Source organism: Acomys minous, assembly GCF_964271855.1.
Source record: "Acomys minous genome assembly, chromosome: 4".
NCBI lineage: Eukaryota > Metazoa > Chordata > Mammalia > Rodentia > Muridae > Acomys > Acomys minous.
The window spans coordinates 89,206,213-89,233,849 of record NC_140486.1 but is presented as its reverse complement, the minus strand read 5'-3'; the positions used below and the strand labels follow the sequence as shown (position 1 = coordinate 89,233,849).

The 27,637-nt window shown below is 40.6% G+C and overlaps 1 protein-coding gene across 3 annotated transcripts in view; it reads right to left on the bottom strand.

Moving 5' to 3' along the window:
- PARD3B (par-3 family cell polarity regulator beta) overlaps positions 1–27,637 on the bottom strand; it is a 982,300-nt gene that overhangs the window by 473,556 nt on the left and 481,107 nt on the right. For all 3 annotated transcript variants that reach the window (XM_084778917.1, XM_084778918.1, XM_084778919.1), the window contains 2 exons: positions 14,335–14,423; positions 2,966–3,052 (listed from right to left, as the gene is read on the bottom strand). In XM_084778917.1, the coding sequence (XP_084635043.1) occupies positions 2,966–3,052; positions 14,335–14,423 (176 nt within the window). The remainder of the gene's footprint in view (positions 1–2,965; positions 3,053–14,334; positions 14,424–27,637) is intronic.

Genomic DNA, 27,637 nt, shown 5'->3' with positions numbered 1-27,637 from the left:
TGGCACATGCCTATAATCCAGCACTCAGGGAGGCAGAGGCAAGCAGATCTCTGTGAGTTCAAGGCCAGCCTGGTCTACAAAGTTAGTCCAGGACACCCAAGGCTACACAGAGAAACCTTGTCTCAAACAAACACAAACACACAAACAGACCCCAGTTCCTGAATCTTGTGGAGCCCTGTGCTCCGCCTGAATCCCGTGGCTTCACCCCTGCTAGCCAACCACTCGATACTTTCCTCTCCTTACATTCTGAGTCTCCTCCTTCTCCTTTATCTTTAGCTGTTTAGCTGTCTTCTATTATGAAATAGAAGTGTATTGTCTATTTTTAGTGAAAGAGTTAGCATTTTAATTTTTAAAATTTAATTGACATTTAAAAATTAAATTAATGTTGCGATTTTTGTTTGTCTGATTAGTGGCAAGGATTTAGTGTTTTGTGCTTATCTTCTTTCAAAAAAAAAAACAACTGTGAAAGTCAATGGCCTTCAACACCAGCTGTATTCAGCACCCCCTTCTCTAGTATCTAATAAATTCATGGGGATTTCAGCGGGTACAGTGGCCTCCAGGTTTTACTCAGATGTTCTAACTTAGGGTAAGCCTCTCACTCAGTAACAGGTGTGGCAATATTTTTCATAATAAAACACCAAAACAAAACACTGGGAGCAAAGCCAATTATAGTAGTCTTATTAAAGAATTAAATGTAGATTCTAATTTGAAATAATGAAACAAACTAATAAATGGAAGGAAATTAAGAGCTAAGCATACCACAACGTCCTGAGCGAGCCCCTGTGCTCACACAGTGAAACCAGATGGTAGCAAAAAGGCAGACACTTGTCTGACATGCTCCATAGGCGTTACATGAGGGCACATGGGTTGAGTTATGTGTGCTGTTTCAGCCTGTACTCATTAATTCTTAACTTTTATTGGCTCATGCCTCCACTTCCATATGATTTTTTAATGTTTTTTTAATTAAATTTCCTTTCTATAATGGTAGTAGATACCAAAAAGTATAATAGGACCATTTCTTCAAGTTACTGTACAGTTGACCATGAACTTATAATGAAACTTCATTTATGAATCAGGCTGTTTTCGTTTTTTATCCAAAATAATCATTATATTGACAATTTATGCATTCATGGGTTGTGGGTTTTACAAGGAGCTATCCCATTTTTAATGCCATTTAATCCCCATAACCTTGATATGACGTAGGCTTTCACTGCAGATGAGTTGAGGGAACTAGCCGGAGGTTATGCGGAAAGAACACTGGGATTCATTCCCCCGTCCACTTGTCTTCCACACTTGTGCTAGGACTCAGAACCCCAAAGCGAAACAGGGGAAATCAGTTCTGGCCCATTCCCCTTATTTGCAGTGCGAGAAGGGTAACTTCTCATCTAGAGGGCCAGCTTCTTTTCTGAACGACTGAAGATGAAGGATGGTGGCTGTCACTGTGGATATTTTTTTCATTTTGGGAAATTGCAAAGATCCTATGTTCCATTCCAGGTTCATTAAACTAAAGGGCCTGGTAATTTAACCACTCTGGTGTTTTTCAGAGCTCTATCAGTACACTTCTGCCAAAAGCCATTAGATTTCTCAAGGGAACTGAATAAATACTCACCTTGTCTGTCAAAAACAACCCCAGTCTGTCCTCTGCCGTAACCCATAACATATATAAACACACTTATTAACACACACAGGAAACCAGACTATAAGCGCTACTGGCTTTTCGGTTCATTTCTTTTTAGAGACCGTGCATTCCAGCAGGAGCTTGGCATCAGATGTTATATGGGAGAGAAATAAGGTGATGTCTTTGCAATTACAGGTAGCAGATGGCTACCTGCTAAAGACGATGCCAATCCAAATATCATGACTAAAGCTGCTTGTCCTTTGATATGGCCAACTGGATTGAGTAAATATCCAGAGCTAGTAAATTAATACTATATAACCTTTGGGGAAATTGTGGTTCTAGAAAGAGCAATGGAATGGGGACAAGCCAGAGATCTTGGTTTTGAGTGACTGTGAGGGCAAAAAATAAATCAATGGGCTTTTTTGGTTCTTGATATACTGGGCTAAAATAAAATGTTGTTACTATTCAATGGCTGCTAAGAAAGTGAGTTTGGGCTATTGCCCTGATAGTGAAGAGCTGATTTTCTTCAAGGTTTCTGGGAACCCCTGTTAGGACCATGGGAAGTGCACTAGGTAGCCATCTTGTTGAAACTGGTCCACACCTAACAGAAGTTCCATAAGGTCATTATCCTAGCTATAATGCCAGCTCTGTAGCACACGTTTTCAGTCCCATCAGCAAAACAGATTTTTGTATCTAATCAGATGTGGATTTCAAGAAACACTAACACAATTTAAATTAGCATTTACCAGTACGGATTTATCAGTAAATGTCTTTAAAATTCTAAAAGAATATAATGAATAGTCTTCAGTGGCCTGGACTATATTTTAGAAAAAAAATAAGAGCAAGATACATTTTTCTTCTATAACATAATCACTCATGTGTGCGTATGTGTGTCCGATAGGCTTCTAGAATGTAAATGTTTATTATTCTTAGTTCTATATATATGAAAATTTGGAATTACTATCTTCATTCATTGAAGACAAGTTTATAATGCTAAAAAGAAACCCACTCAGTTGTGACATTTGTCTAACAATATGTTAAAATCTTTGCCAAGGAGCCTGTTTACTATTCGTCACTCTCAAGGATGCTCCAAGAAAGTGCTTCATAATTAATTGTAAGTGGAGAAATTGGGATGATTTTTTTTCTTTCTTTTTTTTTTCTTTCTTTTTTTTTTCCTTCGCATCCTAGAAATAAATGATTTTAGTCTGTCTCTAAGCATGATGCCAACCAAAGTATTACTTAAGGAGTCCATCTGAATAAGAGGATTGCCGCTTAACTCTCTCCTGGAGAAGGCATTTGTCGGGGTTTTCATTAACAGGTGCTTCTGAAACAAGGGAATCACCTTACCGTCCACTCAGAGATGAAAAGAAGGGCACCACATGTATTCCCAGGGGGTCTCCTTCCCCAGAAATCTCCACCGCTCTTGTCATATCACTGGGGCAGAGCAAAAGAGGAATACAAATGCGTTAGGTAAACACCAGATGAGGTGCACTAACCCATCACAACGCCCTCCCCTGACTGTACCAATTGCTGTAACTTCAACAATTGGGGTAGGTCAAAAGAGTGCAGGGCTTGCTGGTGTGTTTAGAAGGGCCACAAAATATGCTCGTTAGAAAGACTCCCTAATTTCTTTCTTGAATCTTCTTCGGAAAAAGAAAGTTGGGGAATAACTCAATAAGAAAACAGCTTCCAACTTAATCTGCACAAATCAACAGACAGAAAAAAAGGCTTGCAGAGTGAAGTCTTTCCCCAATGAGACTTTCTTGAAAACAACTGTACAGACCATAAACACACAGTAATAAGTCTGTCTATGCTTAGGCTTGAAGTTGGAGTTTTTCCCTCCCAAGAAAAGGATAAAAATGAAATAAAATTATTTATTAGAAAATGCACTGGATTGTGGTTTATTATAGCAAGGAAGCCACAGTTGGTAACACAATTGGGCATGTTCAAAGCAATATAAATCAAAGCTTGCATCAGTGGTACTCAATGGAGCAATTCCAAGTTTTCACCTCCTGGTTTATTTCTTTCTTTCTATCTTTAAGGCAGAAAGAGAGTTTGCAAAAACCAGAGAAAATGTATTATAGAAAGAAATAGAAAGTCTGACCTGCCTAACCTAGCTCAGATTACGGAAAGGATGAGTGAGAAGCACTAATGGGGAGTGTGTATGACTGAAATGCAGAAGGCATCGGAAGCCTCCGAGTCATAGGGAGTGGAACTAATAAGTTTTTGTAAAGATGAAAAATAATAACTGTGAACAATTATTGGCTCCTTTAATCCCAGAGAGAGAAGACAAAATTGCCAGAGGAAAACGATAAAGTTGAAGGAAGCATCCCCTTTATGGAAATTGTAAACATGTTTCTATTGTTTTCCATTCACGTGAAAATGACCTAAAACTAGATGTCAAATTAAGAGCCACAGCTGCCTCAGATACTTTTCCACTCCTAATTGAAAACGGAAAAAAATTCAGCTCCTTGCTGGAAAGTTGAGAACAGCATTAAGAAAACAAAGTGTCTGATGAATTCACTCTGCATGGAGTATTTTTTAAATTATCAGCAATCTAAAATAAATACATTAAATATATGCTAGTCAGTAGATTCGGCTTATTGTTAATGTGTTTTCCTTGCAAACCTATTATCAGTAAGAACTAAAATAATAACAACAAAATAAAGGCAAGGCAGTTTCTAGCATTTCAGGGAGATGATGCAATTTCAGAACTGGTAATACATTTCAAATGATCTTCATTCAGATATTGCTGAGGCACCCAACTTGTTCAGTCAAGCAGGCTATATAAGCAGAGGCCTGCAATAAAAATCACAAACAAAAGGACTTGTTTCTATATGAGTGATGGGTAAGCATATGAGCATAGGTACGTATGAATTACATAGGTACATTAATGTTCAGTGTGAGTCCTGAAAGCAAAACTCTCAGTGGGCACAGAAACTTGTATAGATTTTGATGATTTGATATAGTAATTTTCATATAAAAATAAATTTTCAATTAAATTTAAGCCCTGAAAGAAGACCAACTCCAATGATACTGATTTAAAAAGTTGAAAAACTGAGACCAAACTCTTTTTTAACCATGAAAACATAACTATCCTTCTCTTTATAATTTTTCGAGTTTTGCCCACCAATTTTCTCCTTACAAATATATCAAGTATCCATATACCAGTGGACATCACCTACATTTAGTATAGAACCTATAATATATTAATGTTTAGGGCAAATTATAAGATTTCATCTCATAAATGGCTTTTATTGGCTTCCATGGAATACTTTTTTTTTCTATTTTATACATTTTTCTTGAGGTCTACTCAAAGCCTCTCTTTTAAAACATAATAAATTCAATGCATAATACTATTTTAGTAATTATTAATCTTGTGTTTTTATAATCAACTAAGTAAATCCTATGCTTTATTCTTATTAAAAACTACTAAAATTGGAGCAGATGCAGTTTTAAAAATTCATTTCTATATGAAATTCTCTTTTTGTATATTTCAGGGTAAGTTTCTAATTTTCTTTAATACACAGCAGTCATAATTCTTCAACTAAGATTCTTAACAACTTTTAGAGTACTGAAAAAAAACTTATATTCAAAAAATCACCATAGTATATTTGCAATTTTATAAACTGTGATAAATATGCAAACCATCATTAGAAATTAGATCTGCTTAATAAAGACAACATTCAACTATTTACATAGATCATACCCTAATTTTATAAAATGCTATCCACAATTTGTTTCAAAAAGCAAAGAAAGGCATTTGACTTATGATGTCACATAGATAAGTTCACATATTTTATTGTTTGTAAGAGGAGAATCATCACCATTTTATAAGTACCTGACGATGTTGGGTAGAAATGTTTGTATGACTATGCCTTATTCATAAACACAACCAGAGGGACTGCACACACTCTTATTTGTAAGATAAAATTGTAAGATAAAATAAATCTTACAATACCTCACCTCGATGGTGAGGTTTTTACAAAGATGTGAAAACGTGCTGCTCATGTTATTTGTTTAGATAAGTCCCCGAGTGCGATTTGAATTTGGGGAGCAGTTGTTCAAGTTCAGAGGACAGTGCCGAAGCCATGCCACAGGAGTTGGCAAGTAAGGTGGACCAAGAACGAAGTGGAAAGGATATTCTAGAAGTGGAAGAAAAAAAAAAACCACACCCCATCAACAGACAAAAACGTGACCTGTGTGAGGCAAGGATCACAGCACAGAGAGGTGGGTAGTGCTCCCTGCAATCCAATCAGTTATTTTGGGAGATGCTCACAAACATTAGGTCACCGATAGTAAGCGAGCTGAATGCGACAGTCCATGCGAAAGACCTGACGCAACAATCACTGGACCCAGCCAGTGCCAGTCTGAGAGCTCGGGACAGAACTATGGGAGAAGCTGCAGATTAGTGGACAGTGATGAGAATCTCATTACGCACAGCTACTGTGCCAGGGTTAGGGACTAAGTACTGCAACTGGTTTCTGTTGACAGAGAAGACCTGAAGCTTCAGGCAGCTGATGCAATGTGTGCTGCAGATGTCGGTAGGTCGGATCCCGTCATCCCAAGACAAACGGACAGAATGGACAGCATCAATATTTCCCAGCAGTCTCGGTTGGAGAGAAAGGATTAAAGAAAAGGGGCAATATTTTTCCTGTTAAGGGTGACTATGAATCCAGTGTCTAAGTTATTCAAACCAAGATGCTAAGCCTCAGTTTCCTTTTTTTCTGTAACAAGGACACTGAGATTTGGGGCTACGCCCTCCCCCAAAGTACCATCCATATCAAGTAGAGTCAGGAGGCAAAGTGGGACCTGGAGAAGGAGTTGGTGATGGCACAGAAGTTTCTAAACCCAGGGGCCTAATGATGTAGATCAGAGGAGGACAGTACAGGATGAGGAGAGGAAATCAGCTGAGATCAGGAAATTCTTCCTTAGGGAGGCAGCACTGAGAAGGTACCCTGATGGACAAGTGGGTTTCCCACTAGACAAGGTAAAGGTGAGACAATCAAGAGGGCAGGAATTGGATAGGAAGGTACAGGAGATGCTGAAGCAGCATAGCTCGTGGACATACTCATTACCCATAATACTAGAGAGGGAGGGGGCAAAAAGGAGGGGACAGAGGAGTAGGAAGAAAAGAGGTGGGAAGATACAAGGAGTTATTTCAACAATCCTACATTTGTTGAGATTTGCCTCATGTCTCAATATATGGTCTTTTTTTTTTTTAGGTATCAATCTTTTTTTATTATTATTAATTTATTGTTACATCTCTATGGTTATCCCATCCCTTGTATCCTCCCATTCTTCCCTCCCTCCCATTTTCCCCTTATTCCCTTCCCCTATGACTGTGACTGAGGGGGTACCTCCTCCCCCGTATATGTTCATAGGGTATCAAGTCTCTTCTTGGTAGCCTGCTATCCTTCCTCTGAGTTCCACCAGGTCTCCCCCTCCAAGGGACATGGTCAAATATGAGGCACCAGAGTATGTGTGAAGGTCATACGCCACTCTCTACTCAACTGTGGAGAATGTCCTGTCCATTGGCTAGATCTGGGTAGGGGTTTAAAGTTTATGGCCTGTATTGTCCTTGGCTGGTGCCATAGTTTGAGTGGGACCCTTGGGCCCAAATCTGCCTATCATAATGTTCTTCTTGTAGGTTTCTAGGACTCTCTGGATCCTTCTACTTTGCTATTCTCCCATGCTTCCCTCATCTAGAGTCCCAATAGGATGTCCTCCCCTTCTGTCCCAGTTTCCTGGTAAGTGAAGGCTTTCATGAGACATGCCCCTTGGGCTAGTATGCAGATATAAGTGAGTATATACCATTTGAGTCTTTCTGCTTCTGGGTTAACTCACTCATTATGATCATTTCTAGGTCTTTTTTTTTTTTTAAAGAAACTTCAATTAAACACTTAGAAGATGAATGTGTATTCTGCAGTATTTGGGTAAAACATTCTTTAGATACCTGTTAGGTTCGTTTGATCTGTTTTGTCATTTGACTCTGATGTTTCTCTGTTTACTTTTTGTCTGGATGGCATGTGGTGAAAGTTCGGTATTGAAGTCATCTATCATTACTGTGTTAGGACTAATCTGGGATTTAATGCCTAGTAGTATGTATCTTATGGAATTGGGTACACTAGGGATTAGTGTGCTTATATTTAGAATTGTGATAGGCTTTTAGTACATCATTTCCTTGATCACAATGAATGACCTTTATCTTTTATGGTTAATTTTGGTTTGGTCTACGCAGTTATACATCAGGATACCATGCGTGCTTGTTTGCTGGTTCCATTGGCTTAGAGTGCATCTTTCACTCTAAGTCAGTGTCTGTCCTTGAAGGTAGATGTGTGTGTCTTGCCGACAACAAAAAAGATGGATACTGTTTGTTAACCCAATCTGCTAACCTGAGAGTTTTGACAGGGAGGTGAGGATGTTAATATTTAGTTATTGAAAGGTATGCATTGACTGCAGGGATCTTATTGCTTTGCAGGTTGCTTTCTTTTCTTTTCTTTTCTTTTTCCCCCAAGACAGGGTTTCTCTGTGTAGTGCAGGTAGCTTTCTTAGTTCTGCTCTATCTTTCCGTGTCCTGTCTTCTTCTTGTAGCCTCTTGTGTTTATTCTTCTCTTCAGTCCACAATGAGTCCCAATAAGGCTGCTCTGGTGGACATGAATCTGTTTATGATAGAAAGGTTTTCTTTCTCCTTCAACTATGGCAGCTGTTGGGCCAAGCACAGTTGTCTTAGTGTGTGTGGTCATTAAGGGTTTGTACATTTTAATTAAGAAATCAGCTATTAGTCTAAAGCAGCTGTTCTCAACCTGTGGGTCAAGTCCCCTCTAAGGGTCAAGTCCCCTATAAGGGGTTGAAAGACCCTTTCACAGAGTAGCATATTAGACATCCTGGGTATCAGATATTTGAATTATGATTCATAATACTAGAAAAATTACAGTTACAAAGTAGCAACAAAAACAATTCTATGGTTGGGGGTCACCACAACATGAGGAACTGTATTAAAGGGTCGCAGTATTAGGACAGTAGAGGACCACTGTTCTAAAGGGATTGGTTTATAAGTGCCTTATAACTTCTCTCTTGTAGCTTTCAATGTCCCATGTTGTTGTCACCTTTGTTGTTGTGGTTCTGTTTATTTCATGTTTTAAGTGTAATATGTATGGGAAGTTTCCCCCACCTCTGGTCCTGTCTACTTGGTGTTCTTTGTGCCTCTTTTCATCTATAGGAATCTCTTTTCCTAATTTTGGTAAATGTTCTTCTATATACATACACAGACACAAACAAAAATAAATATTTTAAATTCTGTGTCTTGGCATTTGCCTAAGCTGTTCTCCTGTGGTACCATTGATTTGGGACTGATGGCCTTTGTGGACATGTTGGCTTTTCATACTGACTATGTTTTTGTGATGGACCTGGTGCCTAGAGTTAAATTGCTGGTTGCATCTTTTGATATGAGTTTCTAGCTCACCTTTGATGAATAGGAATTTGGTTCTGACTCTGCTGTTAGCCTCACTTGGCTAGTTTTAGATTGGGTAGGATGTATTCTCAGTACTTCTGTTGCTTGGTTTGATTCATGAGTAGGATGTTAGGGTGACTGTAATTCAGCAGTTACTGGGAGGTACTAGGGTTTTAATTGCCCATGTACAGCTTCTTCAGTAAGGTTCCAGGGCAGGTGATGGGGTAAGGATGAGGGGTCTTAGCACTGGAAGACATGTACCTGGGTGCTTAGGCAGGTCCTGGGACAGACATCAGAACAGACCAGTGCTGGAGGTGGGTCTTGGCACCCATGCTATGTCTGTAGCAGCTTGGATAAGGGCCCAGAGTAGGAATGTGGCAAGCCAAGGAGTTTTACTGGCAACCACATGTACAGCTACTTAGGTAAGGTCCCAGTGAAAGGTTTATACTTGATTATATAGAAAACGGGCACTCAAAGCATCGGTACTGAGGAGCGCTGTGATAATTGCTGCGGTTTAGAAGGAATTACCTGGTAGTTATAAGTAGGACCAACCAAAAAGAGAAAAGACCAGGGAGAGTCTGGCATTTGAGAAATATTGGTGAATTGTTGCAACATTATTGTGTCGAGGGAATATAGGCTTAAATCCTTATTTATGAATAAAGCATGAAAGCATCAGGGCAATGTCAAGATATTTTGAGCTGGACTCTGCCAAATTACTTGTCTTTTGGACAGCTGTCATGGACAAAGAAGGAAAGATAAAACATGATGGAAAAATAGGCAGGTCTAGAAAATGTAAACTTGGGCAACTGGAGCCGAGCAACAAGGTGAGGTCTGAAATGTCAAGGGAATCCGAGAGAAGGGAGGGTCTTCTTTACCTATGGCTTGCTACCCAAGTGAGGCTTTTTACTCCTTTGTATTTTACGGTCAAAGTGAGACGACTGGCAATTCACTATTTAGAGAACACCCTTTTACCAGCGTTTAAATCCATAGCTATGCTGATGACTCATTGAGCGATTTGTTTTATCCATTCAGTCAATCACTTAACAAATATGCTCCTCTTATAATATTCCAAGACCTGGACTGCGTGCCAGAAAGGCTTTTGAGGACTCAGTCTTGTTTGGGATGAGACAGAGTTACAGTGAACTCTAGCATGTGTAATAATGATGAGGGGACTTACAGTAGCAATCAGTGATTATTCACCCTTTCATTGAGCAGTGTGCTAAGTTAGCTGCCTGTAATGTACCTTAATTAATCTTCACAGAATCTATGTGATCATAAAAGTCATTTTCCATATGAAGGAAATATTTTAGAAATGTTCAGTAATTAGTCCAATAGTGCCCAGGTAGCAAGGTACAGAGCCAATGTTCAAACCTAGACCTTATCTAATTCAAAGGATTTTGAAGGAACTGCCAAGTAATGCAGTTTAGAATGTCTTACTCAGTTCTTATATGTAGGCTCAATTAGAGAAATAAGAAGAGGTTAACATTGGAGAGGGGACATGGTCAGTTATTGCAATACCTTAGCTAAGAGGTGACAAAGGCTGAAGCAATGTCTACGGGCATGTGACAGGTGTATGTCATTTTGATATGGACTCTACAGATTTACTTAGCTTCTGTGCTGCCTACAAGGAAGTGAGACCAATGTCTTACTCTTCTGCCAAGATCTACGGTCTGTCAAGGCTTCCCTTCCACAGGAGGATGCTGACGGCATCGATCAGCTGTAAGTGGCTTCTTCCTATTATCTGTACCACCTACAGCAAGTAAATATACTCTGCAGGCTTCCCACAGCAGCTGAACACTCCATCCTGCGAAATTAGTCCTTATCTTCTTTTTTGAGTATATTAATATTTTAAAAATATTTTATTATTTAGAATATCACACGCTGATATAATGTAATATGATCATATTTACCACTATCCTCACTAATCTTTTCTCCTCCCAACTTCATGTCTGTTTGTCTTTCCTTTCTGATATCACCCTAAGTTTAATTCCTGTTGTCTCCATGTGTATGGGTGTGGAGTCATTCGTTGCAGCCAGTGGCACACCCTGAAAATAGAAAGACTCTCTCTTTCCCGAAGCTACTGCTTACCAATAGCTTCTCATTAAAGGCTGCTCTCAACCTCATCAAAGAAGCATTTTCCACTCCCCACCCCCGCCTCACCCCCCACAGTGGGAGGTAGTCAATGAATAGATGCAGAGTTGGTCTAAGTGCTAAGAGTAAGGTCCTGAGCAGTCAGCCCTAAACTGGCCATCTTCGCCAACAAGTTTTCTCAACCCAGCCTCGGGGAATATTGTGTAAGGAGAGGCAGAAAGAATGCTAGAGGTGGTGATGGAGAGGGGGGCTGTGAAATGCCATCTTCTAGACATGGCATGGCCATCACATGAATGCGCAGCAGGCTGTGGGTACCTGCTCAAAGCCTACACAAGGGCACAGCAGCCAGCATTGTGGCACAGATGAGAAGGTGCTCTGCAGGCCCCCCTCTTTACTGAAGCCCTCTGAGCCTCCAACTCGACAGTCCACAGTTGCAGGGAGTTTGCACTCAGTCTATATGCTGAGTTAGGTCTGCGCTGATGGCAGCTATACCTGCCATCACTGGTTTCCCTGTGCAGGCTCTGTAGCATGAAATCAAACCGAGGACTGACAAGGTGCACACAAGCAGTGGGTTGACAGACCAGAGCGGTAGCTATGGACTGGGCCTCTAGTTGCTAGTTGCTCTGAATTGGAGGTACTTACTAAAGACAACAATGAGAAACACTAAAAAGGCTGTGTTGAAAATTATATAATAAACATATCATTTTAAAAATCATTCATTATATTTCTCTTAATTACCTGATGTTTCTCTCAGTTACCTGTAACCAGAAAAAGCTGAATGAATTTTTCTCCTCAAGCCCAAAGTAACATAAAGTAAAATAAATAACACAAAGCAAACAACTGAATGCCACATGATGGGTGCCCATGCAGTATCTTGCTAAGATACTGGGAAACATTTGCCAAAGCGAATCGTGAAAAAACTAAAGCCAAATAAAACCGTGATGGTCTTTCCAGTTTGGCTATATATAAAACAAGCGTACCAGCTTCTAAAATGTGGGTGCCCCAGAAACAGTCTTGTCTGGATGCTTTATATTATATAACTCCTTAATAAAAATTCCAAATGAACAATAATTGTGGTCATATGGCCAAAGAAGGTGATTTCATGCAATTGACGGGCACCTATCAGTGAATGGACTTAATGAGGGAATATCGTGAATGAAGGAGCAGCAGCTCTGGCAGCATCTCTTTCTATTGCTAGAGTTACCACAGGAGAAATGCAAATTCACTTTCCTGATGGCAAATTGAAACAACTTTTTGAAAACAATGACAAATAATGGAGACTATACAAGGTGGTCCTCCCTAATCTAAAAATCTCCAAGACCAAAATGCTGCAAAATATGAAACTTTTTGAACACTGACATAATGCTCCAAGAGATTTACATTTTGCAGGATCTTAGTGGTTTGGGATTTTGTTTTTGATTTGGTATACTCAACTAGTATTGTGTACATAAATATTCTAAGATTAAAAAAAACCTATAAAACTCTGAAATGCTTCTGATCCCAGGAATTTTGTATGGGGACAATAAACTTACAATAAAGAAAATGCAATAATAGTATCAACAGACTCAAACACAAGGCTCGCTCTGACCCAAGCACTGTTCACAATCCTTTCTATAAGTCGTCATATACAAAAATCCTGATACCAATATTCTGAAGAGGTTTTATTTTATTGTTTTTATGTTTTCATGTCCTGGAGGCTGGCCTTGAGCTGTATCGTGGAGGATGATGCTGAACTTCAGATCCTCCCTACTGCCTCCATTTTATAGACCAGAAACTAAGGCAAGGAAAGATGGATGAGTGGAGAGATATGGTTTGTTTCTAGGCAGCACCTACGGCTGTGACATCAGCGGTAAGAACGCAGAAGTGCAATAGCTGACTTCACATCATGAGCCACTTTCCTTAATAATATGAACAATCCTGGATGACAAAGCAAATTCATTTCACAGGCACCAAGTAAAGAACTATATGGTTGTATAAACACAACCCACAGCAGTGCTCAGAACTAGAGGAAAAGCAAGGCACTGAAACACAAAGAATTCTGAAGAGCTCTATAAACTGCAAGGCAAAGACAAGTAAAAGCAATTTCCAAATCTTGGTTGCCCAGGAGGGAAATAAGGCCTGGCACTAGAAATCTAGCCAGCCCCCTGGGGCCAGTGAGGTCATGGACCTTGGATGAGAACTCACCAGCCACACTGTTAGAGCAGCATAATTTGTAAACGCCTTCTAGATCTTCTTCTTAGGCTCATAAATAAGTATAGCTACCATCCCTTAACCAAAGAAGCTTCTCTGGGCAGCAAGTGGAGACTCGCAGCGAGCCATAACTGGACACAATGCAGAGATTAACAAATGGCGGTGAGCCAGACCCAACCTATACATCAGTAGCACGGTTCCTGAATCTGTGGCTCAGGGCAGAAGATTGTGGGGGCCAGAATATCAAGAAGTCTACTGTCAAGCTATCTCCCCCCTCAAAATGGCTGCATAACCAGGACCGTAACATATGGCAATATCAGTAGATAAGAAACTACAGGCTGGCTTTGACTGCTGAGACAGGAAGGATTGGCCTCTCCAGGGATGCATGCATGCCCTCACTGGTATTCATTATAGAGTAGTTAGCCTTAAAACTATATACACAGACAGCAAAAAAAAAAAAAAAAAAAAAAAAAAAAAAAAAAAAAAAAAAGGCATGGCTTGCAATACAGATACATACATCATGTGTGTGCACATGCTCGTGCACAGGTGTATGTGCATGTACACCCATGTATAGCAATGATTTTTGAAGAGGAGGAAGCCATCAATTTGAGAGTGGTCATATAGGAAGGTACAAGAAGGAGACCGGGGAGAGGGCAGAGGTGGGAGAGTCAAGGGAGGACAGTGATATAATATACTGCAGCCAAATAAAAATCTAAAGTAAATGAACAAAATCCGGATGCAGAAGAGTGTTAGAGCCTCAAGGGTTATTTGTGTATCTGTGGTTTTTCAGGATAGTTCTCACATCTTATGTAAAAAAATGGGAGAGTTGAATAGGTAATTGACGTTTGAATTGAAATGTGCCTTATTACACAGTTCTACCTTCCTTAGTAATTCCTGCAAAATCAGAACAACTCAAATCCATTACAGAAAACAATGCCAAATTTAAATAAATAAGAACATTCCGTTTTCATAAGGAGAGTACCTCAGTGCATCCTTCATTCTGTGCGGCGTTAGTAGCCCGGTCTCTTCACCATTCATAATGTCTCTGTTTTCCAAGCTCTGGGTGGACTCCTGGAATGAAGAAGCAAAGGGACAGGTTGTCGGAGCCGCACAGAGAGAATTGGAGCTTTGGGCAAAGCAGGTCGCACGAGGGAGAAAGTAGCTTCCGTCCAGATAAAGACAGTCTCCTCCTGTTTCTTTTAAGACTGGAAACAGGTGTTGATCTTCTCAGTGCTTTCAGTGTGCTCGCCTCTCCTATTTGGTTTCTGAAATGCCCAGACGGGCCATTTGCACAAGGCGGTACGTTAAAAGCTGGGGAACAAGTCGCTTAACTCCCGGCTACTCAGCCTTGGGTTTGGGGATCGTGTTCTAAACCAGTTTGGAAACAAGAGACTAAAAGAAGTCTCCAGTGCTAAGTGGTGAGAAAGGAGTTTTAATGACCTCTGCATGCTAGCACACTTCCACAACACCGTGAAATGTAAGAAAATAATATGGAAAAAATGTTGTCGCCTGGCTGTCCTGGAACTTGCAGGCTGGTCTCGAACTCAAAGATCCACCTTGTCCCCCGAATGCTGGGATTAAAGGCATGCACTGTGACTATGGCCAGCTCTCCTGAGTTATTTTTTAAACATGTATTTGTTAGATTTGTTCATTTTATTTTTTTGAGTGAGTGTTTTGCTTCCATGTCTGAATGTGAACCGTGTGTGTGTGTGTGTGTGTGTGTGTGTGTGTGTGTGTGTGTGTGTTGCTTACAGAGGTCAGAGGAAGGCATTGGATACTGAAACTGAACGTATGGATGACTGTGAACCACCAAGGGCTTGCTGGGAATAAACTCCAGATCCTCCTCGAGAGCAAAACGTATTAGTGCATAGCAACATTTCAAATAGGTGAATGTGCTTTTATGAAAGATGTTATTTCTTAATTCACTTTTCTGGTCTCCACATAAATAAAAGGAAGAACATTCTGTAAGGTTAAATAAGCCTTAATAATTCAGGGCAAATCACCTTTAAAACGATAAATATCTTGAAATTTTAATGTTATTATTATCCTTAGGAAGGGCTTGATAAGTTCATACAGAACAAATAAGGCAAGATTGGACAAGTTAAGAAAATACCTGAATGGAAAGATTTAACAGATGTCTCGACCTGTGATGATCATGCATGCCAAGAGAGTTGATAAGCACATTTCTGCCCAGATCATTAGCTTTTTATCTGTGCATGACAGTGAACCTCACATGCGGTTCCCACAGAGAGTAGAGCCTACTCTATTGTTTTCATAAGGCTGTGAAAGAAACTATCCCAAAACATTATGGATTAAAAAAAATATTGCATTATTTCTTCTAGTTTTTAAGAGGTGGGCCGTGGAAGCCCTAGATGAGGCTAGAAATCAGACGTCTGCAGGACTGAAACTACAATCAGCTAGGGAGGCTCCCATCGATGCCGCAGCATGGCTGAACTCACAGAAGAATCACAGTATTCCTAGTCTACTGTTCTCAATTCTGTTCAGTTAGCGATGACCATCCTCCTGCCAGTGCCACACAGCTCTGCCTACCTTAGCTCTGCACAAAGTTTTGAAATCATGATGCGTGGCTCTTTCTGATTTGTTTTCTTTTTTGCATGTGGGTGCCTGTATTCTGGGCCTCTTACTTGTCTACAGTAATTTTAGAGCTGCCGTGCCTATCAGTTTCCACCTACGCTGAGCATTTTATAGAGAACACACTTGATCTATGCATCATCGTAAACACCCTCTTACTGTTGAACATCCCTGCAACCCACATTTAACAGTTGTAGTTAATTAAACCAATTTTTCCTTTCAGTTTTAACTCTAATTAGATATATATCACTAGAATGCTAAAGAAACAGGGGGCATATAGTATAAAGATTCAGATCTCTCTATTTTGTTTGTTTTCTCTCTCTTCCATGTGGAACTTTGTTACTGAGCCCTAACTATAGCAGGAGAAGAATCTACTTTCTGGCTCTAACTTCTTGGAGGTTAAGACGTTTTTCCATCTCATTTTAGTTATATGACAAGGAAAGGCTTTATTCACATCAACACTATACATGATGTGCTATGCATTTGGAAATGTCAATTGTGATTTCCAGTGAATAGAGAGCCAATTGCAGCGTGATAATCCGATCAAGGGAGGTTTGTAGCTGACTACACCTTGAGAGTAATCATGTCAACACCTACACACTTGAGGAGAACACACATCGTGCTAGAGACATGCTGTCAGAGTGCTGCTGCTCTTGGAGGGGGATCTGAGGTAAATTCCCAGCATTTGTGTCAGATGGTTCACAAGTGCCTGTAACTCCAGGGATCTGATACTGCCTTCTAGACTTACATGCGCTGTACACGTGCATGTACATTCACACACTCATACAACAAATCATTAAAACTAAAATACATTTCAATGAAACACATATCTAAAGCTTAAAAGCTATCATTCACATATAAAAGAAAACAGGCAATGTTTGTCTTTCTGGGTCTGGGTTACCTCTTTTAGGATGATTTTTTTTTCTTCATTCATTTAACCTGACAATTTTATTTATCTTAAAACCAGAATGATATTCATTTGTATAAATGCGCTACCTTTTCGCTGCCTATTTATCAATTGATGGACATCTAGGCTGGTCTCGGTTTTTGGCTATTATGAATAGTGCAACAGTGAATGTGGATGAGCAAGTATGTCTAGAGTATGGCACAGAATCTTTTCGGCATATGCTCAAGGGTTGATTATATACCTAGATCTTGTGGTAGATTTATTTTTAGGTTTTTGAGGAACTCCCCCATTGACTGTCACAGTTGCTGTGCCAGCTCACATTCCTGCTGATAATGACCAACTGTCCTCCTTTCTCCACATTCTCCCAACATGAGTTGTCATTTGTTTTTATTAATCTTGGCCATTCCGACTGAGGTAAAGGTGAAATCTCAAAGTGTTTTCAACTTGCATTTTCCTCATAGCCAAGGTTGTTTCACATTTTTTAAAGTGTTTCTCGGCCATTTGTTTTTCATCTTTTGAGAATTCTTTTGGTTATTTGTTTTCATAATGTTTAGGTCTCTCTAGTTCTTTGTATATTCTATATACTAATCCTATGTCTGATATATAATAGATAAAGACTTTTCCCATCCTGTAAGCTATCTCTTTACTCAAATGATGGCCTCCTTAGCAAGAAATAAATGCACAACATAGGCTTTATGTCTTATACAGTAGTCCCATTACTGTAAAAGTAACATAAAAAACTCTTTGTCTTGCTATAACTATTATAAAGTGGCAAAAACTATAGTACATCATCTCAGCTAACGGGCAGGGTTTGTCACTTGCCAAAATCACTCCTGTACATTGCAATAACAGAATCTTCCAGTATTCTCTGGGGATGAGGCAGGAAGGCAGATGCTGGAGGCAGTCCACAAAGACATAAAGCCAAGTCCAAATTGACTCTGACAGCACTCTAGCCCGACAGTGCTTCAGAACTTAGGGCAGAGACAGGTCATACAAAAGCATTTTACCCTCAAACTTCAAAATTATTGGCACAAAATGATTAAAGCACACCTTAGCTTCTCTTTCAACACACTTCATGATGAAATGAAGAGTCACGAACTCACACCTATCTAAAAATGAAAACGAAGATTTCCCCCTCATAGCTTACTCAAATAACTTGGAGGGGAAAAAAAATCTGTAAAAATCTTGACTTTTAAATTTGGAAGGAGAGGGACAAAAATAACTCTGAAGATGAAAAACTAAAAGGTTAACATAATAGGTGCTAAACAGCCTCCATGTTTTTTAACCAGTGTGGAGAAATATTAATAATGTGACTTAAAAATTCCTGAAACTTGCCTCTAGAAATAGAAACACAAAGCTTTGGAGGGCCTCTATTTAATTTTTAAAATAAAAGCATTGCAACTTCTATTTTTAATGGTATATTAAAATTGTGGGTTGGGATGAGCTGCATGCACAGAATGTAAAGTGGTATGCCACTGTAAAGCCCATCCTATTTTCCCCACCTTACAATCCTTTGCTTCCCAGAGACCATGCCCAGCTACACTAAGAATAGTCCTTATAGTTCCTATCACACCAGGTGACATATATGTGGCCCTCACAAAAAGACAAGCTTAATTACTACATTTTTAAAAGGACTGAACATTTTTAGCAACACTTTCAGGATTATGGGAGCATCAATGACAGCCAGAACGCGTTGGATTTAAACAGCACTGTACTATTTTTAGCTTTAAAAATCAACACTTACACAAATATTCCCAAACCAATTAGCAGCAGCTGGAAAGTAAAGGTGTTTACATCTCGTTACCACTGTCGCTAAGTACAGCAAGTGCTCACAGGCTGCCAGAGAGGGACCAGGCACCCGGAGGGCAACCTTCTCGTCAGAGGTCACCCACAGTGTCAGCATCAGGCTTTCGCTCTGTCAGTTACAGTTTGTACAAGTCGCTGATTCCAACAGGAGAGAGTATATTACTCACTATGAAGTGCTCCCCAGATAGGTATCACACTGTGAGAAAAAAACAGGCAGAAGAAAAGACTACCTAAATTCTCACTGTGTTCCCCTGCAAAACAGTTTTATAGTTTGGTCATCATATCTAAGATGAGAGCTACAGCATGTATTTTTATCAATAGACACTTCCCTATGACTTACAGGCGGAGGATGCATAGCCTTGCTGCCCCCCTCCTTATATTTTTAACCATTTGCCCATGAACTACAACTGAGTTATGTCTCAAAACCTCCAGTGCATTTAAAAAAGAAGATTTGCATTCTGAAAAGCCAGCCACAAGTTTCTTCTGAAATCGCACATGAATTTTAAGAACGAGAGTAAGAGCAACATTTATACAGAAAAGATCTGAACGGGAGGCTCTGTGCCTGGTGCTCATACATAAACATAATGTAAATTTTAAGATTAAAATTCTGGGCATAATTTCAGAATATTTGTTTTTACTTTTTATAACAAAAATATCTTGCTAAAGTAAAAACAAACTGCATTTGCTATGCACACATTTGGAATTAACATGCATCTCAGTAGAGTCAGGCATTGTTCCACAAACTGTACCTAAAGCATGTTCTTTGTGCTGCAGGCAGGGCCTTGCTGTGGGTTTCTCTGTTGACTTTATGAAAGCATCCCAAGTGTTTCAGTCTAAGCAACTCAACAGGCGCAGAGTTTCCCACCCAACGGACCCTGCTATATTTTATACTTCTGTATCTAGAAATTATGAAAACATTTCAAATGCTACATTATTAGTTGACTAAGTTACATTTCCCCTCCTTTATTCTATTATAACATGTAAACTCTAACACAGGTCAGAAATATCCAAAGCCTTGAGGAAACACCCACTTCTGGGCCCCACTCTAGAGTTGGGGCAACAGGTATAGGCAGGGCCTGAGAGGTTTTATAACAAGCTTCTGAGGTTGCCAGTCCCTTAAAGAGAAAGCAAGTGGAAGCTTCAGAACACTGTCTGGCAGTGGTAGTGTAGGCCTAACTGCTGCAAGCAAAGCCATAAACAATATTAAGTAAGCCAAGAAAGAATGGTGCTAGCCTAGTCTATTCATGTTATACTTAAGGAAACAGAGACCCAGAATGGCAAAAGGACTCTGCCCTCTTATGTGCTACGGTAATGACAATGCCACGTTCCAGGGTTCTTTACCATCACAGGCTCTTTGAGTATAATGGTAGGTATTTAAAGAATGCCGGCCTGGCTAGGCAAGCGCTCTCCCACTGAGTTGTAGCTCCTGCTGTGGTTCCTACTACTTTGCAAAGCCACTAGCAAAGTCATGCAGCCATGTCCCAGGAACACGTTGGCTTTCTTTCAAAGTCCTTAAGATGTTTCACACGTACTTAGATGTATATTCACTACAACCCTGAGTGATTTCTTGGCATTCTGATTTCAGTTTTCTACATGATCCCGTTCAAGAGTAAAAAGATCATGATTTGTCCAAGATGAAGCCAAGGGGCAATAAAACAAAACCGCCAATGATTAGTTAAGACCATTACCTTCCAAAACTTCGATCTGCAATTGAATGCAAACATATTAGCTATATACCCATTATGATGACTAGCCTTCATTGCCAACTTGATTAGATTTCGAATCACCCAGGAGACGCAGCTCTGGTCATGTTTTTGAAGTGTTTCTGGAGGCATGTCTCCTAGGTGACAACAAAGACTAGTCATCATGATCGGAAGGACCAGTGGACAGTAGGTAGGATGCAGCGCTGGTCTCAGCAGAAGCACATTTCCAGCTTAAGTGCCGTTGTCGCTGAGCTCATTTACCTAGAGAGCAGACAGAACACTCAGCCCTCAGTTTCCTCATCTGTACAATGGGTGAGAGCTTTCTCTGATTCATTCCAAGTAGAGCATGTCTTTGTTCAGTACACAGTGAAACCATGTGAGGTAGCAAGGCAAGCCTCCGCTGAGCAAACACACATACAGGGGTCATTCTAGACGCTTTGCTTGAGATACAAACTCTCCCCTCTGTGGCTATGAGTTTTTTATTCTCTTAACATATTCATTTCTATGTCATTTTAGGAACAAATCTACAGTATGAAGAATACTTGAATGAAGACTAAAACTCTGTTTTTAGCATGATTCCTTCCTTTTCTATTTTTTATTATCTTATGAACCTTTTCTTTCCTCTCGCTGCTAACAATAAGCACAATTAGAGTTCATTATTAATATTTCCCAGGAATCTAAATTACATTTGAGAAGACAAATGAAATTTAAAAAGCAAAATCCTTAAACATGCATATTCTTTACATATTTTACCTGGTTAGGCTCTTGGTTGGTTTATCTAGGTTTGGTTTTTTTCTTATTTGCATAGGTAAAGATTTATAAAGTGTCCTAAGTAAATACAATGCCATTTATCAAAACACTGCTGTGAGCTAAAAGTTAGGCTAGGGGGGATCTGAATTCTGTTTTGGAAGATCTGAGGAGGCTAGACGACTGGGCCAGGTACCAAAAGCTAAAGGCACAATTGATTTCAAAGTCTTCAGTCTTTAGTGAGGGCCAGCACCACTGGTTCTGTGATGCTCCCTCGCCGATGTGCAGGCACTGCCTGCTTTGCATCCCCCAGAGCTGGAAAAGTTCAGAAGTTCAGCAAGGCAATTCTTTAACCCGCTTTAATGCTCATTCCTTCTTTCCCCACAGTCAAGTCGCACTTTCAAAAGTGCCAAACCCGGAAGGAGAAAACAACATACATACGTCTACAATGCAAGACAAAGACAGACACGCTCATGCTCATCATTTCCATTTATAATCGGATTCTTCTCCTCCATCTGGTTCCAGCAAAAGTTCTACCGGTTTTTCCATATCACTAAATTTATGAAAACTGCTTACACCCAATGCTCAGATGAGCCACGGTAATGTTTACTGCTGAAAGGTTAAAGATGCTGAGCAGCATGGCCATCCTCATAGGCTCAGCATAAACTCATAAAATACCTGTAGTCACGTGAAGCCTCCCCCACACCCGCTGCCACCGTAAAATATACCATCAAAGAGGCACTAAGGCTCAGCCTCTCTTTCACTTACTGTTCTTTTAAGCTGAACTATATTTTCAAATATTTCAAGCCCAGGCTTGGCAAAATGGACAATTCAATGATCCTAACACCCCAGTTGTAATTACAGAAAATCACCTAAAGCTGGTTAAAAGGCTTGAAGAAGTAAAGAAATTCAGCAAATAAAAAATAGAGCTCTACCCTACCAATTTTCATCATGCTGAGTGAAATATATTTTAGTCAAGACTGGCTCTAGTAAATGCACTTTATACATTGGGAGCGACGTTACACAAATTCAAGGGTTGCTTGGGAGTGGCCCCAAAACAAAGGGACACATCATTACAGCACTTGTCACTGACACACGCTTCGTTCACATAGCCACAGACGGACTTCCCTGCTGGCCTCTCCATGGCAGCTTGTGCCATGACCCATGTGCTGCCCCAGCTTCCACTCTAAAGGTATGTTCTATACTTGTTTCAGCACCCACAGGGGTCAGGGGTCAGGGGTCAGGGGTAGGGGAGTAAGAGGACAGGGAGGAGAAGGAGCAGTAACATCATGCAGATTTGTATGCCTGTTGTCCAGCAGTGTAGTTTTCAAAATTCTCAAACTTAAAGAATCAAGTTTATGTTATAAAGCTCTTCTTATTTTACATATAATTAAATTTATAAGCCATCACAGTTCATGAATAAGGATATTTGAAGTGCATATTCCTGGTGCCTACATTCTATAAGCATTTTAATCTCTTGTCGTGAAGCTCAAAGTTCCCCTCTCCTGCCTCCTCCACTTGTTCCTGTCCCATGACTTTGCTCCAGTGTCTTTCCACACAATCATTTTGCCATGCAATGTGTCTTTCTTCCATTTCACTTCCTGCCGCCTCTATTGGAAGTTCTTGATTTCCAAAAATGAGTTCGCTAGTTTGTAACATCTACTGAAAAACAAAATAGAACAACTTAACAGGGATTTTTTTTCAGGCGGCATAAGGCGGTCTTGAAACACTCTCCAGAAAGGCGTAAGCTGGATGAGGGACAGCAGGAGAGGTACAGAAGTGGGTGGGGCAGAGCCTCCACCGCCTTGGGCTCCTACATCATGTGCCCACAGCTCCAGATGAGATGCAGATCTCTGAACTGCTGAAGAAGAACTCTAGCAGGTGAAGGAAGGGCTTGTTTTCCCAACTAAAGTAAACATAAAATCCAATGGTGAGTTGAGAGCCATCCTGTAAATGTAGCTGTAAACAAGACCAAAAGATACAGTGACCCCATGAAGAAATCAGTATGCAATTGCATTTAAATGGAGATGCTGGTGACTTCATTTCTTTTTCAGTGCTGTGGAAGTATTGATGGTTAAGCCTTGGGCACCGACTGGCTACCATGAGCTGAATGGACGCCAACTGCTCTACCATGAGCCACAGGCCCAGGGTCAGGCTACTTGAATTCTTTCCTTTGTGGAGAGGATTGCTGATCCACTGAGAAGAGCTCACAGCTCATTTATGCAGAGGAAAACCATCAGTCCAGGGAAGGCAGTGCTTTCATCTGTTGCATTCGTGGATAAGATTCAGAATTGAGAACAGTGCCTGCCAGGTAGTCTACACTCCTTTCTATGTACAACTGCTATACAGAACACCCTGGCTTATGTGGCAAGTGCCCTTCCATGCCTCCACATCTCCCCCTGTCCTGCCGTTCTATCTTTGAACACTCTGCATGGGCCTCTCCTCTCTATCATCCACCCTCTACCCCTCCCTCCCCCACACACACCCTCAAGCCCCAGGAAAGCACTGTGTGGCACTGAGCTCACCCTAATAAATACCCTTACAAGTCTGCCTGCCTTGGGTCTGAGATCCTTGAGGTATGGAAGGCATCACATCTGTCTTTGTGACTCTGTCACTTGGCAGAGGCCTGAAGTAGAATGAGTATTCCACTTGAGAGGTGTATTGACTTGGTAGAAATATTTTTTTCCTTAAAGACTCTCAGGTAACTTCCAGGAGGAAAAAAAATATTTATGATGTGCATAGTACTATAGCTAACCTCAGTGTTCAGAATATTACACTAGACTCTATACCGGGAGGATTTGGAAAGGAAGATGTCACTGCCTTTGCATTCAAAGCTGCACACTAGCTGGCACCATTGCCAGAGGCATCGCTGGCAAGAGAATTTAAAGTACAATTGAAAGCTGATCTTTATTTATGGATGGAAATAATTGAAGTAAAAGAGAATGCACTGATTTGTACCCGGCTAGTTATGTTTCTTTATATATGCTCTTATATTTTATTTATTATAATGTATTTTAAAATGACTTTCATTATTTATAAAAAGTGTAGTTAAAGTAATATTTAAAACCACCTAAGTCCCACAGCGGCTAGACGCCTAGTTCAGTGGCTGCTGCCAACTGGGAAAGGAACTCACTATACTGTAGCCTCCTGATCCAGACCAGAAGGAGCTTCAGGATGGGGGGTGAGGGCTGGGACGGGGGTGGTCCCAGTGCCAAGCACTACCTGTATAGTGGGACGGGGTGGTCCCAGTGCCAAGCACTACCTGTATAGTGGGACGGGGTGGTCCCAGTGCCAAGCACTACCTGTATAGTGGGACGGGGTGGTCCCAGTGCCAAGCACTACCTGTATAGTGGGACGGGGTGGTCCCAGTGCCAAGCACTACCTGTATAGTGAAGCTCATCTCGAATTTCGTTCCATGATTGTTTTCGGCTTCCAGTGATGTCAGTTCAAGATCTTCAATCGTGGCCTAACTGAAATGTCAGCAGTGTCCCTTTCTCCTCATTTTCTGCCTTATCCCCGCAACAAGCCGTCACCCTCCAGGAGCTCTTAAGCTTCCAAAGGTTGCCAGACCATATTCTCATGGCTTTTTCTGAAGAAAGCCCAGAGCGTCTTAGAAAAAATTCTTTCAAGGGTTCTCTAGAATCAACTGAGCTGGCTCTCCAGTGGATCCACACCATAGGCTGCAATGTATGGTGGACATGCCCACCTTCCTCAGCTGCCAAGTGCAGCGGTTTCCTTCCACGGTACCTGATCTTCCCACCTCCCCAATATCTTCTCATCCCATTATCATCCCTGTCACTTCTAGATCAGACCTGCACCCCATATTTAATTCATGCTTTACCCAGGCCTCACCTCACGTCATGCCAGTAACGTCTACTTCCTCGGAGACCTCAAAACTTAACCTCAAGACCTTCTTTCTCTAAGAGCCGCTGTTTCAGAGACACCAAGGTAAACTCAGTCAGAGGCCACTAAGGCATGGGTTTCTGAACAACCCTCCACCGTGACAGTAGAGGTCCTTCTTGCCATGAAGATGCACATATGGGCAGTCAGAATTCTGTCTTTCCCAACATACACATCTATATTAGGGTCCCACAGACTAAGCAGGGACACCTAACTGCTAGTGTAAACATACATCTTTCACATGTATACTAGCAGAGTGACTGCAACATGGAAATGATGTGGGAACAGGGCGATTGGTGTCTATGGCCTGAAAGGATGTGAGCCTGGAATTCCACTGACTGTGCTGTTCACCTGCTGGTCAGGGTTACCATGCAGGAGAGAGGTACAGTACAAACACAGCCACTGCTACATCTTACTAAATGCATAGCTCCTGGCTAGGCACCTCCTAATGCAAATCACATTTCATGATGGCAAAATCACAACATACTGTATGCTCTTGTCCTCAGGTTTACATTCAGTTTACACCAGATGTCAAATGAAATTAATGGGAGCTCCTAGTTACCTGCTTTTCACTACTTCATTAATTGGATACTTTGTTTAGAAAGTAAAACTTTGGCCTCTAATGCTTTAATTTTTCCCTGCACCCAGGCCTGGGCGACTGCTGGAAATATGTAGTGAAAGCATACTGTAATTAGATTCCTTAATTTACATTTTTTGAATTGCTTCTTTCTATCAGACAATGGCGATTTAATTTAAATGTCATTTCTAGATGAATCCTTGAGTCTCATCTAGATTTTCTAAATGGGCATCATTAGTAGGCAACTCTGTAGGTTAAGAAATTTAAGCAATGAAAAGTGGAGAGTGAAATGAAATTATAATACACTGCTTCGGGTAGAGTGCCTGCAAAGGAATCTCATTCTCTGCTTCCCTTCCGAAAGGCTTCAAGACCAACATCCAACAAGCTTTCCTAAAGATGGGTGATGGGTGTGACTTCCATCTCATGAATTATGATAGAAGGAAGACACCTGAAAAGAGCCTGAGGTTATGAGTTGTATCAGCTTAGTTCACAGTTCATATCCATCTTTTTAAAATATTTTCAGGGGCTGGAGAGATGGCTCATAGGTTAAGAGTACTGACTGATCTCCCAGAGGTCCTGAGTTCAATTCCCAGCAACCACATGGTGGCTCACAACCATCTATAATGTGATCTGACGCCCTCTTCTGGCATGCAGGTGTACATGCAGACCACTGTATACATAATAATAAATAAATACATCTTAAAAAATATTTTCAGTGGGTGAGAGAGTGTGTATGCTTTCATGTGAGGTCAGGTCCCATCTGAGGCCAAAGGTATCAGATCCCCAGGGGAGATACAGACAGCTGTCAGCTTGTCTGGCATAAGTGTTGGGAACTGAATTCTGCTTCTCTGCCAGAGCAGGACATGCTCTTAACCACCAAACCATCTCCCATTCCAGTGAATCCTCCTTTAATCTTTATTGCAAGAATGAGTAAACAAACCAAGCCACTGAGCCTGCTACCTCAGGCTCAGATAGAATGTAGGCAAACATTCTACCACAGTCCTATCAGAGAAACATAGGCTTTTCCTTAACTTCATGAAAAAATATCAAACCAGAGAGAAAGTATAATTAGTCACTTGGTTAACTGTCAGTTTATTATAGTTCTAAATACTTGAATATTTCCCAAAACATATTTTAATGACTAGCAAGAACAATAGCAAGAAATTGCTTACAAATTTGAAGAAAATAATTTTCATATCAGTGTGAGATCACTTATTTAAGGCCATATGACATAACAAAATTTGTCCTCAAATTAAAGAAAAAGAATTCTAACCTCATTTCCTGTGATCTGAATGCAACAGAGATTTCATTTTATTCCAGTTGTGTTAAGGTTTCCACCACAGCACCAGGCCCCAGTCATGGTGATATCCAGTCAGGGCTGTGACCTCACAGTCTACTGAACCATCAAGGTTGTACAGAGAAGTGCATGCCCCTGGCAGGTAAGGGATTATAAAGCACGTAGTGACAGAAGTGCCTCTCTTCCCTTTTCCTTATGTCCATCATAGCTGAGCACACGCAGGTGATCTCACTATACAAAATCTCAGAAGATTAACATTTCAGTATTTGGCAGCAGAGGGAGTGATGCCAAGATACAAAAAAGTTATCAATTTATATATAGTTGAATGGAGTGATTAATTTTTCCTGGGTGACGTTCTTCTGAGGAGTTATCAAATCATTTATAATGAAGAAGCATACTCATTTTTTACTCGTATGTATATGCGTGTGCCTGCAGATGCAAATATGTTTGCAGGCACATGGGTGTCCAGGTGTGTGTGCACATTAAAGGGCAACTTCAGCTGTTAATCATTAGACACCATCCACCTTGTTTTGTTGTTGTTGCTGCTGTTTGTTTGTTTGTTTGTTTGTTTGAGGCATAGCCTCTTTATGGCCAGAAACCCACAAAATAATACTAGGCTGGCTGAACAGTAAGCTGTAGTGAGCCACCTCCCTCTCTCTCCCAGAACTGAGATTCCATGTGCACATCAGCATGGCCAGCTATGAGTGTTTCTAGACATAAGTGTTCAGCACTGAGGTTAAGGAGGGTCCTAGTTTT